Raw genomic sequence first — 16,007 nt, 5'->3', positions numbered from 1 at the left:
ACAGGACATCACAAAGCTTCAGTGAGTTACATTATGGCAGTCCATGCCTCTGAATTCAGTTTTGAGAAATTATTAACCATTCTTCTTTTTCTCTTCATTCCTGAACAGTTGTTACGCCCAAAAGCACACCTGGTTCTCCCTCCAACTACAACAGCCGGTTTCCCTACAAACCTTCCATCTTTTCATGTTCAGTAATGCCTCAACTACATGCATTTTCACAATAAAGTTAAATTTAACTGTTCATAGCCTGCTGGTACATTCCTCTAAAGCAACCTAGGGAAACAGCTGTACTGAGTTGTAGACAAGTGGCAGCTCACATAGGCCAGGTCCATCTAGCAACCAAGAGTTATTGCGCATCAGTCTGCAACTGCAAGGATCATAATTAAATATCATGCCTTTATTCCCTGGTTCACTAGATAATTTAGGACCATTCCTAATGTGTAATAATGAGATCTATCCAAATACAGTCTGAAACTTGAGGCTTGAGCTAGTCTTGATTTTTAATAAGAACATAGACATTTACCCCCAAGAATGTTTTCCCTGTAGGACTGATCGAATGAAGTATATACTGAGCAAGGGTTGTGCAAACAAAAAGTCATCCTCCGCTACGTTGACCTCGCCTTGAAATGGCTGACGAGCAAAGCCGATTGATTCCAGGTTATCTCAGCACTCCCTAGCCTGGGGAGCATTTTCCTTTTTCCTGTTCTACGAGGAAAGTCTGTCAGGTGCAAATACGAGGTCTAACCTTCTCCCTGCTACTATATCGGGGAGACTATTGCTACCAAAGCGCGGGGTCCTCGAGAGCAGCTGCCTAAAACAAGGATCCTCGTGAAGTGCCTCATTACACCCAGCTTCGGTGGCAGAAATGGCCACTGCAGTTAACGTGTCTCTCTCAACCGGTATAAAACAGGTGCACACGTATATCCACACCTCTCCTCAAAAATCTGTGTGGAAGATTAAGCGGTTAATAATGAAACAGAATTTCGGATACAGTAGGCCTGAACTTGTAACATCCAAACCGTATTTTGTTTATGTGATTGAACAAGATACAGGCAAAATGAATTAAGAAGTGGCTGATGGAAAGACTGAGAAATACCAGAGAGAGACGACTATGCAGGTGCGAAAAATAGAGCAAATTGTGAAAAGCAAACCTACATATGTAACACCACGTGTGAAATGGCTCAACTTCATCACAAAATCATGTTTCATGAAAATCTGAGACACAGTCATCACCCAGGTACAACCGGAAAGACATAAAACCGCGAGTCCGTTGAGAGCGGCCAGAGCCCGTCAGTTTATCTGGGATTTCTTTGCAACTAAAGACAGAGTAAGTTCTGCCGAAGGAAACCAGCTCACATCCGCAGTGGCAAGACCGCTCGGCCGCGGCGCCGCAGCGGGGGCTCGCGGCCCTCGCCCCGCGGCCGCCGCGCGTGGAGCCGCCGCGCGTGGAGCCGCCGCGGCCCCGCGGAGCGCTGACGACGCCGCCGCCGCGTAGCGCAGCTTCGCAGGACGGTACGCGCTTGGGAGACAGCGCCTCGCACTTCGCTGCACGTCGCTTAAAAAGCGCCTGCGGTAGTTCATGCACCTTTTTTTTCTTACTTTTCCCCTTTTTTCATTTTCGCGCCGTAATAGGCCATCTACGCTGCACGTTTTGGAGCATCGCTAAGCGAACTGCTCCCGCCCGCTCGAGTACTCTGCGGGTAGCTCCGCGCTCGCCCAGGCAGGAATTTTAAAAGCGCGGTGTTGTTCTTCCCCGTGGCGCCGTTTCCCAGCAGAGGATGGAGAGCAGCGGCCGGGCGCGCTCCGCGGGCGGGCCGGCACCGCAGACCCGCCGGAGCCCGCCCGCTCCCGCCGCTGATCTCAGCGCGCCCCGCGGAGGTCGCAGCCGGCGGCCCCCGCCCCTCGCGGGCTGCCCTCGGCCCCGGCCCCGGCCCCGGCCCCGCCGCCGCCCTCTCGAACTTTCCGCCGCGGGAGCCCGCTGAGGCGGCGGCAGGCGCAACGGGCGCGCGACGCCGGCGGCGCCTCGGCAAAGCCGCCCGCGCCGGGGGCAGCCCCGGCGGCAGCGCGCAGCCCCGCCGCCCGCCCGCCTCAGGGCTGCGGCCGGGCCGTGCCGCCCCCCCCGGCCCCGCTCCGGCCCCGGCCGCGGCCGCGCCGCCCATTGGCCGGCGCCGCCCCCCTGCCCGGCCTCTCATTCGCGGCGGGCGGTGCCCGTCACGCCGCCGCCGCGGCCCCGCTCTAATTGCCGGGGCGAGGGCGCGCCTCGCGGCAGGTAGCGAGTGCTGCGGCCGCCGCCGGGACGCGCCCCGCGCAGCCGCTCCGCGCGCGCCCGCCCGCCCGCCGGAGCGGGGCCGCCCGCCCGCCCCTCCCCCTGCCCGCCGGGGCTCGCTCCTGCCGGCCGTGCCCCTGCCCCGCAGCCGCCCCTGCCGGCGGGGGAAGAGCGGCCTGTTGCTGCCGAGGGAAGGGTCGGGAGCGGAGCGGCGGCGAGCGGCAGCCCGCGGGGCTCGGCGGAGGGAGCGATGCGGCTCGCGGCGTGTCCCTGGTAGGCAGCGGGCCGCGGGCCATGGGCTCCTCGCCTTTGTCTCCCGAGTGAGCGAGCCGCGCGCCCGCCGCCTGCCGCCGCCCCGGCAACATGGACGTGACCATCTCCGAGCTCCTGGAGCTCTTCCTGCAGAGCCCGCTGGTGACCTGGGTGAGTGCGGGGGGCCGCACCTGGGCCGCTGCCCGCGGGCTCGGCGCCAGCCTCGGGGGCGCTGCCCGCGCCGCCGCCGCGCGGGCCGAAGCCGTCGGGAAAGCCCGCGGCCGTAAGGAGCGGGGCGGGCGGGGCAGACCCCCTCGTTCCCTCCCCCCCTCCGCCCGCGGGGCGGCCAGGCCGCTCGCCCGGGGCGGCGGAGAGCGGCCCCGGCTGCGCCCGGCCCGGCGGCACCTGCCTGGGCCGTTAACGCCCGTTAGCGGCGCGGCGCGCGCGAGGCGCCTTTATTTGTGCGGCGGCGGCGCGGGCCGGGGCCGGGGCCGCCCGCCGAGGGGCAGCGCGGTGGCCGCCGGCCCGGGGCGTCGTGAGCCGCCCCTCAGCGCCGCTGCGCTTCTCCCGGCAGGTGAAAACGTTTGGGCCGCTGGGCAGCGAGAGCGAGGACAAGCTCGGGATGTACATGGATCTGGTGGACGGCGTCTTCCTCAACAAAATCATGTTGCAAATGTAAGTGGTCCCCTTAGGGGCGGCGGAAGCGTGATTATCGCTCGCTTAAACGAAGTCGGGCGCGCTCCGTGGAAACCGGTAGCGGAGTAGTTGCCGGTTCCCCAGCCTGCGGCTTGCATCAGTATGGATGAATGAATTTATCAAAATAAAATGTATAGTGCTCTGCACCTGTGAGGAGAGTTTGATTTGTGTTGGAAAGTTTTCCCTGGCTGACAGACCCAGAAAGACTAGGTGTAGGGTGAAAGCAGTGTTTTTATACATTTTATTGATTGATATTTGAAAATAACCAGGGTAAAGAAAAAACTTAATCTTGTTTATAAAATTCGGGGTTTTTTTTGACAGTAACTTTTTTTTTTTTTTTTTTAGCTGGTCATATACATTTTGGGGGAAGATATGTTGCAGTATAAATAAGGAAATGAAAGTAGTTTATCATATGAAGCTTTGCTGGGAGGGTTGCATCTGAAGTGTGTCTCCATTTACATGTGAACTTTGGTATTGAATATTTGGTAATTTGGTGAAAAGACAATTCCCCCCCCCCCTTTTTTTTGGACAGCACTATAAAGCTATTTCTAAGAAATTTGAGTAGATTTAAAAGAGCAAACATTGAAAATAATAACTCTTCTAACATTGGAATGTTTTGTTACTAAGACTCTTCTATGTGTTTTAACCACATCCTTTCCTGTTACTGCTCTGCTGCATGCAGATTTTAACTGTTTTTATCATCTCTGCATTTGCTTTTAAAAATTCAGAAATGCATCTGATAAGGAGTTTGCCTGGAGAAATATTTGATTTGCTTTGGAGACATTCAAAATCACTCAGTTTTGGCACTACACTCTTTTCATTGAACTAATTGAAGTTTTACCAGTGACTTGCAATGTTTGGCCAAGTCTAAGCACTTATTAGGAATTTTCAGGAAAATTTTGTGTTTAAAAGCTTGACCTTCTTATATTTAAGAAAAAAGTTTGAGAACCTATGTTGTACCCACGCAAGTTGGCAAGTTTTGCTGTTTTGTGGTACTTGACTGCTCTGTCTGAAAGGCTAATAAAATTTTCTTCTAGTTTGTGTGTTACTAACAGTGAAAATTCTGACAGGGAACTTAAAACAATTAAGCTAGTGAAGATTTGTGATTCAAAACAGAATTCAAATCAGTAACACATTAGCAGTGGTAAGTGAAGTAAACTTGTTATTTGAGATGAAGTGTGGTATAAGCAGAAGACATCGCTTCTAGTACTTTTTTCAAGGAGGAGTTTCAGAAGAGAAATTTCTGCAAACTACAGCCTTGAGAGTGTGCATGTTCAAATCTAGACTTGTTCTTTACCAAGAGGTGGGGAATCAGAGGATTTTGATTTATGACCATTCTGTTTGGCACAGAGATGACCAACCAAGCTAGCAAGGAGCTCCAGCTGTTAGTCGGCCACGTGTTTAATTAACTATATGAGCACTGTTGCCTAATATGTGAAAGAATCATAACTATTTCAAAGTGAAAAAAACTTAACAGGAACTGCAAGTGACTAAGTATTATTTTTGAGGTTATGAGGCTTTTGAGTGAACAACTGTAGCATTCTAATGCAATATATTCCAGAAGTGCTTTATGAGCTGATATATACGGACTTAAATGCAAATACTCAGTAATTAGCCATTGAAATAACTTCATGTCTCTTTAGAGATGTGGAGTGTATAGAGCAGCTTAACAATACTTTGGGGACAGAGACTGGACAGTAAGATTAAGTTTTAAGATAAAGCATTTAGGCTGACTGAATGCAGTGATGCTTGTTGGCGTTTTGTCAGAGATCACATGCTCATGAGAGGTGCCTTGGCATGCTCACTTGCCTTAAGCAGTTAAGAAAATAACTTTTCTTCCAAAAGACCAGCAGTGTCACAAAAAGTGTAGGTGGGGGAAGCACAAGTATTGTGGAGTAAGAAACTGTCCCATTATAAGTAATCAGATGGGGCTTTTTTTTTTTTTTTTTTTTTTTAAGGCAGCTTTTGGCAGTGCTTCTGATGATGTCTTAGGAGCTTGAAACCAAGACCTTTCTACTTAGCCTGAACTGTTTAAGATCACTGTTGTATTTACATATTCCAACTCAGCAGGGTGCTCAGGAGAGGTACTGTCTGTGACCTTCACTTTTTCTGACTTAGCCTTCAGAACTTATAATGCAATTACTGCTTGCCTGTAAATCAGGAAAGCCTTTGAAAGAGTGTTTCTGCTCCACAAAACTTTCAGAAAAGAAAAATAAATGTTTTCAAAATGCCTACTAATCGTTTTTTCAAATCCTGATTCTTAAAGATAGCTTTCAGTGCCTGTCTTAAGATCTTCCTCCTCCTGAAATCATGTTAATGAAGACTTTTGACAAATCTTTAGATTTTGATATGCCATACTACAATAATGGTGATTGCCTGAAAGCTACACACACCCTTGCATATACCCACATGCAGTCAGTAGGGTAATGGAGTAAAATAGCTGGATCCCCTTTGCAACTGGTTAACTTATTACTTATTTATTATTTCCCTTTTAGCTTTTCAGGTTAAATAACATCTTTACTCACCTATTTGAGCACAGATAGCTAAGGATGTGACATTTGACAATGTGAATTACACCCAGACACCATGTCAAATTTTGAAGGTCTTTTGTGATACCATGTGATGCAGTACTTGGCTGCAGATTAACAGTTTTCTCCTGATAAAGATTTCAAAAGCCAATTAACACGTGGATAAAGTTTCTCAGCAGATTAGGTTGGCCACTCTTGGGAATTTCATTATTAAAATGCTTGTGTAGTTCAGCAGAGTTTAAGTTCAGGACATGGCTATAAAGAAGACTGGATCTGTGAAGAAATCCAGATGCACCTGTCGTTTAGACTGCTGAATAAAAGTAAGACTTCAAGCGTTTGAGATGCTGAATGGGCTCTGCTAGTTCAGTCACTTTCTAGTTTTTATTGTGATAGGTTCAATTTTGCCCGAGTGCCGTCTGGCAAATTAGAATAGGTGCCGAAGTTCCCCATTGTTTGATGTTGTCATGAATGTATTTTAGGCAGCTATATTCATATAAGCAAGCCAGCTGTGTCACCCTTAGATACATGTAACGTGAACCACTTTTGTTGCGCATTGGGTCTCTGTGGGTTGTGTGAAAAGAGGCAAGAGTGGGACTCTGCCTTTTCTGTATCCTCTTTGGAGATGAAATGCTCATAGGAACATAGCACTGAACAAAATGTACATTGCTTAGGTATGCCAAATGTGACTGCTATTCAAGGGCAGAGGAAGGAAACCCCTCCTGGGCTTAGGCAGATTCTGGCCATGGTCAGGTCAGCAGATAACCAGCTGGTGGGATTTGCTGCGCTACTTTTTAGATGATACCTAACGAATTAAGTTGTTTTTTTTAAAAGATGTTTGGGAATTGCTCAGCTCTGAATTATGATGCCTATCTGCTTAACTAGTTAAGTGCAATAGGAAGAGGCACACAGCAGCATTTAGATTCCCACTCCTATTTTAATACAAGACTTATTTTTTTTTTTTCAAGTCATTTTGCTGTAAATGAGTGATTTCTTTTTCCAATAGATTCTGCACAGATATCCCTTAACCTGATTGCACATGGAGGACACTTGCAGATTTGTAATTATGCATTAATATTCTGTGTACATCAATGTTTACAGTAATCTTCACAGTGGAACTGTTGTGTTCTGAGTTTCTGTGTTTTATGGGGAATTATGTGCATATTTCTCTATGGGAAAATTTTAGAGAAGTTTTCTTAGATGGTTGCGTGTCACTTCCTGGTACGAAACTAACACGTGGTGACCCCGAATTGACTGCTTTCAGCATTCCAGTTGCACTATAGTGTAATATCTATTACTGTAAGCAAATATTTATTCTGTTTAACTTCCTATAGAAGGTGGATGTGGGGGTGTATATATATGCGCACACACAAACACACAGCTGTTCATATCGACTTCAGTGGATTTTGCATTTCTGTTAAAACATAGTTTGTGGTATTATCAGTCTGTCCTCTTAGATTTAGAGCATTTGTCACAATTAGCCAAGCTGTTAGTCTCTGCTACTTCTGGGTTGTAGCAAATAGCATGAATAATGGAAAATTAAAGATGCTCATCCATTTAAATATACTCCTGTTTAAAATTGCCTGCGAGTTGGCATTTTTACCATTTTTCAGGCAATTTAGAAACCAGTCCAGCCTTAAATGGCTTCAGCCCACTTAATATGAGAAGAGGGAGTTGAATGATATAGCAATTAGACTAATCAAAGACTTCAGTTGTACATTTTCAGTTAGTGGCTTACCTGTAGTGCAAGGGCAGGCAGTAGCCAAAGGCCGTGCAATGCTAGAAGCACCTGGTATAGCTGATTCATTCTGACATTTAATTATCCTTGGCCAATTTGAGGGCTTTCCCATTATTCATCAACATTGTTTGTCTGAAATTGTTTGAATAGGATTGTCATTTTGAATTAGGAAACTTTTTTCCATATTTTGTTATTTTTATTTTATTAATTGATGACTTAAGTGGTTGAATATTCAACTACTTGTGCTGCCTGCTGTATGTGTTCTAAGCTCACGACTCAGCCTCTATCTCCCTGTCTTTCCTTTTTCCTCTTTTCTTTTCTTTAAACACCTTCCCTTCACCCCTGAATTCGTAAGGAAGGCATACAAATTGGGATACTCCTTAAAATGTTTATGTATAGTAAGGTTTGAGACCTTTCTTCTGCGTATTTGGGTTAGGTATTATCTTACTTGTTTGTGGAGAATTGCCCTAAGTCACACCTCGGTTTCACTGCCTCAGTCTATTTAGAGAATCTCTTTGATCAGAAGGGGTGGGTAGTTCTTAAAAAATGAATTGCAGTTTTTATGTGTTTATGTGCAAGGCAAAGATGAACCATCAATAAACTGAAAAAAAAATCACAGAAAGGTTGTGTTCAGGGATTTTTTTCAAATGCATTCAGGCACAGATTTTTTTGGGTTACCTATTTACTGTTGCAAAAAACTCTTCACAGATTTCACACTAAAAATTAAAGAGAGATATTTCAGAAAAACTCTTCACGAATATTACCAACCGAACAAGTGCTATAAGGTACAGAGTGTGATACCAATGGCTCTATGTTCTTTAAAGTAGAAAGTTTTTTCATACACAGACTATGCCTCTTACTGTATAATTTTACTTGGGTGCTTTTTTCTTTCTTTTTTTGGCTCTGTTTCCCCTTCCCACTGTCTTCTGCAGATCAGACTGTAAAGTTTGTGGTGTTTGTGCTGTCCCCTAGCCTTTTAGCCTTTCTTTTGTACTGAGTGTTTTTTCCCTTCTCTAGAGATTCATTGGGGTTTTTTGGCATCTCAGTCTTTCCCTGGCTTTCTCTCAACATAAGCAGGTAGCCTCAGACGTGCTCTGTCCCAGGGTGCATCACCCCTTTGCCTGTTTGGAGGCCTGGCTGCCTCTGGGACCGTGTTCGTTCTCCCACAGCAGGAGCAGACCCATACACTGCCTCTGCTGGCTCTTCCAGCTCGCCTCTTTCACATCCCCTGGGATGCCTCAAGAGAAGAGGCAGCAGCAGGAGGGGTCCAGCTGACCTCCCAGTGTAAGATGACGCAATTGTTCTAGGTGGGAGATCTAATATGGAACTTTTTTTCTTTTTTAATTCAGAAAATATATTGTTTCATTTTTCAAACAAGTGCCCTGAACCCTTGATTTTTTTCCCCATAGATGTTCATCCTTACAGTCATTAGGCTGAAAAATTTTGCCTGCTGACCTGTAGAAAATTGGGCTTACCTAATAAGTGAAAGAGGAGGTTCCTGAAAAAAAATGAATTTACTATGGCCTCCTCAAACAACTTGCTGTGATTCCTTTAAGTTCTCTGATGTGAGACAGACAACTGTAGTCAATATTGGAGTTTCTGATCCATGTTTTTTTTTTTTTTTTCCTTTAAAAAAGGACTAATTAAGAAATGGGGATATTGCTTGATGAGAAGGAATTGTTCAATTTGCCTTCTGGAGGCAGTAAGCATCTGGTTGTGCTGGCCTTTCTATCCCATGCGAGTAACCTAAGGCACAAGATGAAGCTGGTTATAATTATAATGTCTGAATATGTGTTATTTCTCAAGCTAGATTTTGTTTTTAGGAAAACTGGTGACCTCTGTATCTGAGGAGAAGGCAGAGTCACTAGCATAACACCACGTAGGTCAGGTTGGCTCCAGGTTAACAGAACCTTGAGTTCAGTGGTATTAAACTGGGGGCAATCAATTACCTTTAATGAAGAGGATAGTGTAAAAACTTCAGAATTGCTTCCAAGAGCCTTGTGCAGCAAACACTTACACTCATGAGTGGGTAACTTCTGGCTTCGCTATGCCAGAAGGTGGAACAGGTCTTGTCTTGAAGGAAGGATTTTTCCATGTCCTGCATGCTTTGGCAAACCTCATCCAAGGCCTATAGTTACACTATCTAGAGGTATTCAAGAAGTTGCCTCTCCTTTGCTGTGGCCAGTGGGTGCACTTTGTGTATTTGCTGTTTTATGCGAGTTTGGGGAGGGTAGTGGTGTATTGGGTTTTTAAACAAGCTTTAAAACTTGGCCTGTTTCCCAGTCCTGTCTCGTTTTCCCAGTCCTGCTTCTGGTACATCTCAGGGCTTGAATTGTGATTGCAGTGGCTGAGCGGCTGCCAGAAGGGTATTGTGTGCGCAGACTGACTTTGCACAGGCTGTCTGAAGGGGCAAGGGAGCCTTAGAGGCTGAGGCAGCATGTAAGTAGGGGGAATGGGTTTCGAGGGTAGGGAAGCTTCTGGGGAAGAAGAAAGCAAGCTGTGAAGGGCTAAGAGGAAGGGGAGCTGCTGGGAAGAGGGGATTCTGAGTTAACCTCCTGATACTGTCAGCAATATGTGTATAAGTTAAATTGCTGCTACACTGCTGGATTTTCTTTTTTAACAAATAATGTACAGGTTGTGTAAAAATAGAGTAGTGTTTTCCCCCCCCCCCCCCCCCCAAAAAAAAATCATTTTAGTGTGGTGGCCACTGCCAAACAGTTGAAGCTTTTTTTCTTCCTGGCGAGTCAGTGCCCAACAGTGAGGTATGCAGGCAGCCTGCTGCATATGTGAGCTCATTAACATGGAAACAGGAGAGCTTTAATTTGCCCTTTCTGTTCCATCAGCTTCTCTTTATTGGAAGTTCGTTCCCTCTTAGCTTCCCAGTTCATTGGCATGACTTGGCTTACAAAGGCTAAGCATCCGTTTTGCTTCAGGGTGGAACTCTGTCAACATCTGCTCAGAGAGTGCTCCAAAAAAGATAATTTCAGAATTCAAGCCCAGGTGCCATTCGCACTTCTATTTGCTGTTCTGCTGTAGAGGCACATCATCAAACTGTGTATGCATGTGTGGCTTCCGCTTTGTGGTATCTGAGCATCGGTAAAATGGCGTTGTTAACGTAAGAGTAAACATCAGAAACTGCATGGACATCCCTGTTGTTGACTTTTAGAGTAGTTTGTTACAATTGCCTCTTCTGATCTCTTTCGTGATGCGTTAGTGATGAGCAGTATACAAAATCCATTGCTGTTCTGAAGGTAGCATTGAGTCCTGCTGGTTTACGTCAGTGGCAGTTTTGATCGTTTGTACTTCAGTTTGTTTGAACCTCTGCTACATAAATACTGTCTGACGTTATCTTCTGCCCACTCCTCTCACTACCTCTATGGAATATCTACATACATTGTCATATTTATGCACGTAGCACTGCTTTCATTAGATGCTTTGGAATGATCCTGCATTAAAGAAAGAAAAAAAAGCTTGACATACTTATGTAAGCTTTACCAGATACATCATACTGGATCATTTCTTTGTCAACACCCAAATTCAACATTTGGCCCTGAAACAACTGTGAATGGCTTAATTAACAGCCAGAGTAGAGTTCTGGGAGGCAGGTGTTTGGATTGTGTAGGAGTTTCTTGATAAGAGTCTTTATTATAGAGGAAGTGCATGGCTTTGATCTATGGTATTAGCAGATAAAGGTTTTCATATTACTTTTTTTTTGGGGGGGGGCAACATATTAGGGTGCACACATCTAGGAAATAAAAGTTTATTTGGGTACAATTTTGGTTTACTTTTCTTTCATTTTAAAGAAGGTATTAATTGTTTTCCCTCTCCCTAATCTTTTCATTTTTTTAATGCATGTGTGTGCGCATATGTTTATATTCTGTTAGTAGAATGAGAGCTATTCTTTGCAACGTACCGGACATGAGAGATGGTTGAACTAGATGATATAGGTATAATAAAAGTGCAATCTTCCATTTTTCCCATCACCACTTCAGTAAAAATTATATCTGGGTTTTGCAGTTTGCATAATGGACACTGATCAAGTGATAACGCTGTCCTCCTTCCGTCTCAACTCTAAAGCCAAAGTATTTGAATATAGGGAAGCCTAGGAAAGATTATCATAAGATAAAATCCTTGTTATCAGACGCTGCCTTGGACTAGTGTACACAAACTAAATATGCTCTTTGGCTCAAGGAAATAAGGAAGGAAGCTGCCCTGGATTGCCCTGTGTGTTAGTATGAAATAGTTACCTGATGGCACATAGGAAAGGTTTTGAAGTTGTACGTAGGCACGAAGGTAATGTGCTTATTGGATTTTGAATTAATGTATGTGCATCATGTATGATTATGTCAGTGGTCAGTGGCTTTAATAAATGTTTAAGAGTCTTCCTAACAGTGTATTAAGTCTTACTATCAAAGGAACCAATAATACTTGATCTCTTTTCCTTTTTTTGTAGAGATCCTCGGCCAAGCAACCAACGTGTTAACAAGCATGTAAATAATGACATCTATCTTCGGGTTCAAAACTTGACCATCTTAATCAGAAATATTAAGACTTACTATCAGGTGAGATTTCTGCTCTCTGGTAATGGGTCTATGGTGATTGTTACATTGTTTCAGCTAGTGCAGAAGTGGGAGGCTTGTTAAAGAAACCTGTGACAGGAAATGGAAAGGAAATTGTGTCTGTGTAAAAGCACTTTCAGCCATGCTTTCTTTATGAAACAGCACAGCTATCTTCTCTATCCCTCATGGCCAGAGGCTGCTTTTCCTCTTTTAGAAGAGGAGGAAATCGTGCTTGAAAGCAGTGATAGCAGTTGAAGATTTGTGTAGCAAAAAGGCTATGCATCTTCTTTCCCCCTGCCAAGGGTTACTGAAGTTGGAATAATGGTTTGGGGTATCAAATTTGTTTAAAACAAGAAACCTCTTAAAGGGGTGGCCTGCAGAAAGTACATTATAAAGAAATGTCTTTAGCACTCTAAAACTAACCACAAACCAAAGCAGTATTAAGAAAAATGAATTTGTACATATCAAGGCAGACTTCTGTGTGCACCTCTTCTTGGGTGTTAAAGTAGTTGTTTGTTCTGACCATTTTCCTTTATAACAGACTTAAGCACAGTAATGGCTTCAAAGTGTCTTGCTGTTAGGTAATGTCCTTGAACCTACCTTTGGTCTTCCTCTGTTGTAATAGTGCTCCCTTGAAATGGTAGTGGTGACAGCTAGGCACTTTCACAGGCTTAGGTACATGTTGGGTTCCACTGAAAAGCCATTAAAATGACTTCAATTGCTTAAAGTTTCTGTATAAACACTCTTGTGTATATTTGTACTCCTTATTGAAAAGAGTAACTGTTCTGCTGTTTCCTTTTACACAACTTTTGCCAAACTTAATTTATGTGCATGTAAATTGGGCTTCAAATATTGCAAAGTGTTGAAATGATCCTGTTGTGTCCATCGATCATACAACAGTCAAGAAAATTAAGGTGTAAGAGATGAGGTACCCAGGATGAGCAGACCATTTGTATCAACTCCTACATGCATAGAAGAGATTGTATATTATCTTTGTCTTCAAAATACAGAAGAGATGTAAGAATGTATAAGGGGTAAGGATGTGCAACTGCAGTAGTGCTTCTTGATGCCATTATCTTAGAGCTGTATACTGCTGGCCATACTACTACTTACTTTTGATTCTGGAGTTGCTCAGGGAAGTCTGAGAGATGGATTTGTGAAGCTGGTATGGAATTGATGACTCTGTGCAAGTTTTAGTAGTCAGCCATAGCTTAGCTTTGAGATAATGCGTGAGAGCTTTACATATATCTGAAGACAGCTGACCTGTGTTTCAATTTTTGAGCACAGGGGTTGCTAACAGGATTGGAGATGCTGATAGAATGCTGGTAGGTTTTCTGAAACTTGTGATTTCTAAGAGGAAACTTGATCATAAGTCGGGCTGAAGCTGTCTTTGGTTTTCTGTTACTCAATGAACAGTGAAAATGCATGTGCAGTTTTCAAGAAAAATGGGCTGTGGGAGGGCAGGGGACAGGATGAGCCTTTGTCGTCTCCTACTCCTCCCACAAGACTTGTGTTCCAGGACCCTTGTCCTTCAGTTGTTGAAAGCTTTTGTTCATGCAACTACTTTACCTTGGAGTCATATAATTATGTAACCTCTTAACAACACATGAAGAGAGATAAGATTCAGTAAAAAGGTGATTCAGAATCATGATTTCTGTTTAGTCTCTTGTTGGCCTAACTGTTGAGTTTTGTAATCAGTCTTAAAACTAGGTACAGCTAACATACATTAAGACATTTTTTTCATTAGGAAATAGTAGTTGAGGCTTGCAGTAGTAGGCATAAGTCATATTTTTGCTGTAGTCCAGAAATTGTACTGTGAGTCTTGCTATATATAGTGTATCTGTGTATATGTGTTTGTACTGAATCTGACATATACTGTACATAAGCATATATTGTACATAAACAGAACATTTGTGGGAATTGATTATTCTTTCATTTTGGTCCTGAAAATGTGTAATTGTAACAAAGCTTTAAGAAACCATCATCAGTTGTGATGATGATATATGAAGAATTTATTTATCCTTGTCATAGCCATGTCTCCATGGCAAATTCAAGATCTGTGCTAATCTCCTCTTTTATTTGAAACTGCAGTTGTTGACTCTCAGTAGTCTGGGGGTAGTTAAAGGCTGTCTGTGCTGTAACTGAGTTCATATGTGATTGCTTAGTGTAACGTCGTATCTGTATGTGTGTCCTAGATATTTGGAGGATTTTTTTTTTTTTTTTTTTTTTGTATTTTAGAGTGAGAGATATGTAATTTTAACTATCTTTTTTTAATATAAGCCAAGCTCTTTTATATGAATATTTTGGAATGTATTAAAGATTCTCTGTCCTGAATTTAAAACATTTGGAGACATTTGAAGTTGTGGGTTTGTTTAAGTAATACTAATACTGTAGCTTAAGTTAGAATCAGGGTAGTGTCTTACTGAGTGAAAACACCCAATCAGTTTAAGTTGCAGGCAGGAAGCGGGAGGGAAAGTTCCTGACGAACAATAGGAACATCAATTTGCTGCTTCCTCAAGAGAAACAAAAGCTTAAAAAATAGTGTTGACCTTGATACTTTCTCTTTCACTGAATGTATCCACATCAAACTTTTGGCTTAGTCACTGAATCTGATGGGATAGGTCTCCTAGATTGAGGAAGGTGGATCTTCATGCAAGAAGGATACTGATAGATATCGTGAAGGAATACTTGCCCCTCTATGAGCTTGGCAGGAACGATTAAGCATGTGACTTGAGTTCACCATACTGTAGTCCATGTGTCAGAGGAACATGACATCAGTGGCTACTAAAATTAAATCTGATATTCAGAAGCTAGGTGATGTTTCAGAGCGTATAATTGTCTAGTATATCTGTATAGCTGATCTCTTTCCTAAAGCAGAATTTTTCTTAATACAGATTATTTTACAGGCCTTTACAGATCTTCTGTTTTACAGGCCTTTACAGATCTTCTGTTTTACAGGCCTTCAAGGATAGACCTGATCCAGAGGCATGAATCTAAGTACTTTCCATATCATTGGGAACTTCCTGATCTGTCAGTCTCCAGGGTCTGTGCTGGGTATGACTGTGAACACACCTGCATGTTGGTGGATTTTTGGCTTCATGGAGCAAGCAGTAAAGATTAGTTCCTATCTGTGCTTCAGCAGGTGTAACTTGGGAAGGGGAAATGTGATGAAGAAGCCTTTTCCCAGATTAAATGATTTTGCATTTTTAGAAGCTTGTTCGCTGTTTTTTTCATTACTCTTCAAATGATTAAGTTCTGACAGATCTTTCAGTTGCAAAAACCTACTTGCTGATGGCTGCTAAAAAAAACCCATGATGTCAAGACTGTTAAAGTAAAATGGGGGACAGTACTGCAGGATCTTTCTTTTGTGGAGTATATAAAAATAGTTAGTCATGGTAGCAGGTAACATCTCTGCGTTTCCCTCTCTCTCTGAGCAGCCTTTGCAGGCCTCAGAGAGTGCGTCTGAGGCTTGAGCCTCCTCTTTTGAAACCAGGCAAATGCGTCATGTTGCTGTGGGATTTCTTGAGCATTAGGGAGAATCTGTCATTAATTGCATTTAATAACTGGTCGTAAAAATTTTCTAGACGTCATACCACGTCTTTGTAAAGTACTGCGTGAGGCAGAATGTGTTCATTGCTCATTGTATGAGTTCATGTTTTTTCTTGCTCCAAGTTTGGAGACTTAGCTTGCTTCGTGCAGTGAGATTTGGCTATAGTTTGTAATTGCTCTGAGGAAGTTGATTAAAAGTATCTGTAGAGAACTGAACCGCTTCTCGCTGGTGTGGGTGTTGTGCATCCTGGTCAAAGGATGAAGTCTTTACCAAGTACTGTAGCCAAGTAGTGTATTTGGAGCTGAATGACCTCAAGCTATTGCCTGCTGGCCTGTGTTGATAACATAGCTGGGAATGTTAGTCCTTAGGCTGACAAGCCGAGTGGTAGCAGAGAAAATACTACCTTGCTATCCTTGAATTC

The 16,007-nt window shown here is 43.7% G+C and overlaps 1 protein-coding gene across 5 annotated transcripts in view; it reads left to right on the top strand.

Annotated features, from left to right (window-relative positions):
• Nucleotides 1-2,372: 2,372 nt before the first annotated feature.
• CCDC88C (coiled-coil domain containing 88C) overlaps nt 2,373-16,007 on the top strand; it is a 97,857-nt gene continuing 84,222 nt past the window's right edge. For all 5 annotated transcript variants that reach the window (XM_062576125.1, XM_062576124.1, XM_062576126.1 and 2 more), the window contains exons 1-3: nt 2,373-2,689; nt 3,093-3,193; nt 11,931-12,039. In XM_062576125.1, coding sequence (XP_062432109.1) covers nt 2,630-2,689; nt 3,093-3,193; nt 11,931-12,039 — 270 coding nt within the window. In that variant the 5' untranslated portion in view covers nt 2,373-2,629. The remainder of the gene's footprint in view (nt 2,690-3,092; nt 3,194-11,930; nt 12,040-16,007) is intronic.

Source organism: Rhea pennata, chromosome 5 (assembly GCF_028389875.1).
Source record: "Rhea pennata isolate bPtePen1 chromosome 5, bPtePen1.pri, whole genome shotgun sequence".
Taxonomy (NCBI): Eukaryota; Metazoa; Chordata; class Aves; order Rheiformes; family Rheidae; genus Rhea; species Rhea pennata.
The sequence above is the reverse complement of the archived record's forward strand: the minus strand, read 5'-3'. Positions and strand labels throughout refer to the sequence as shown.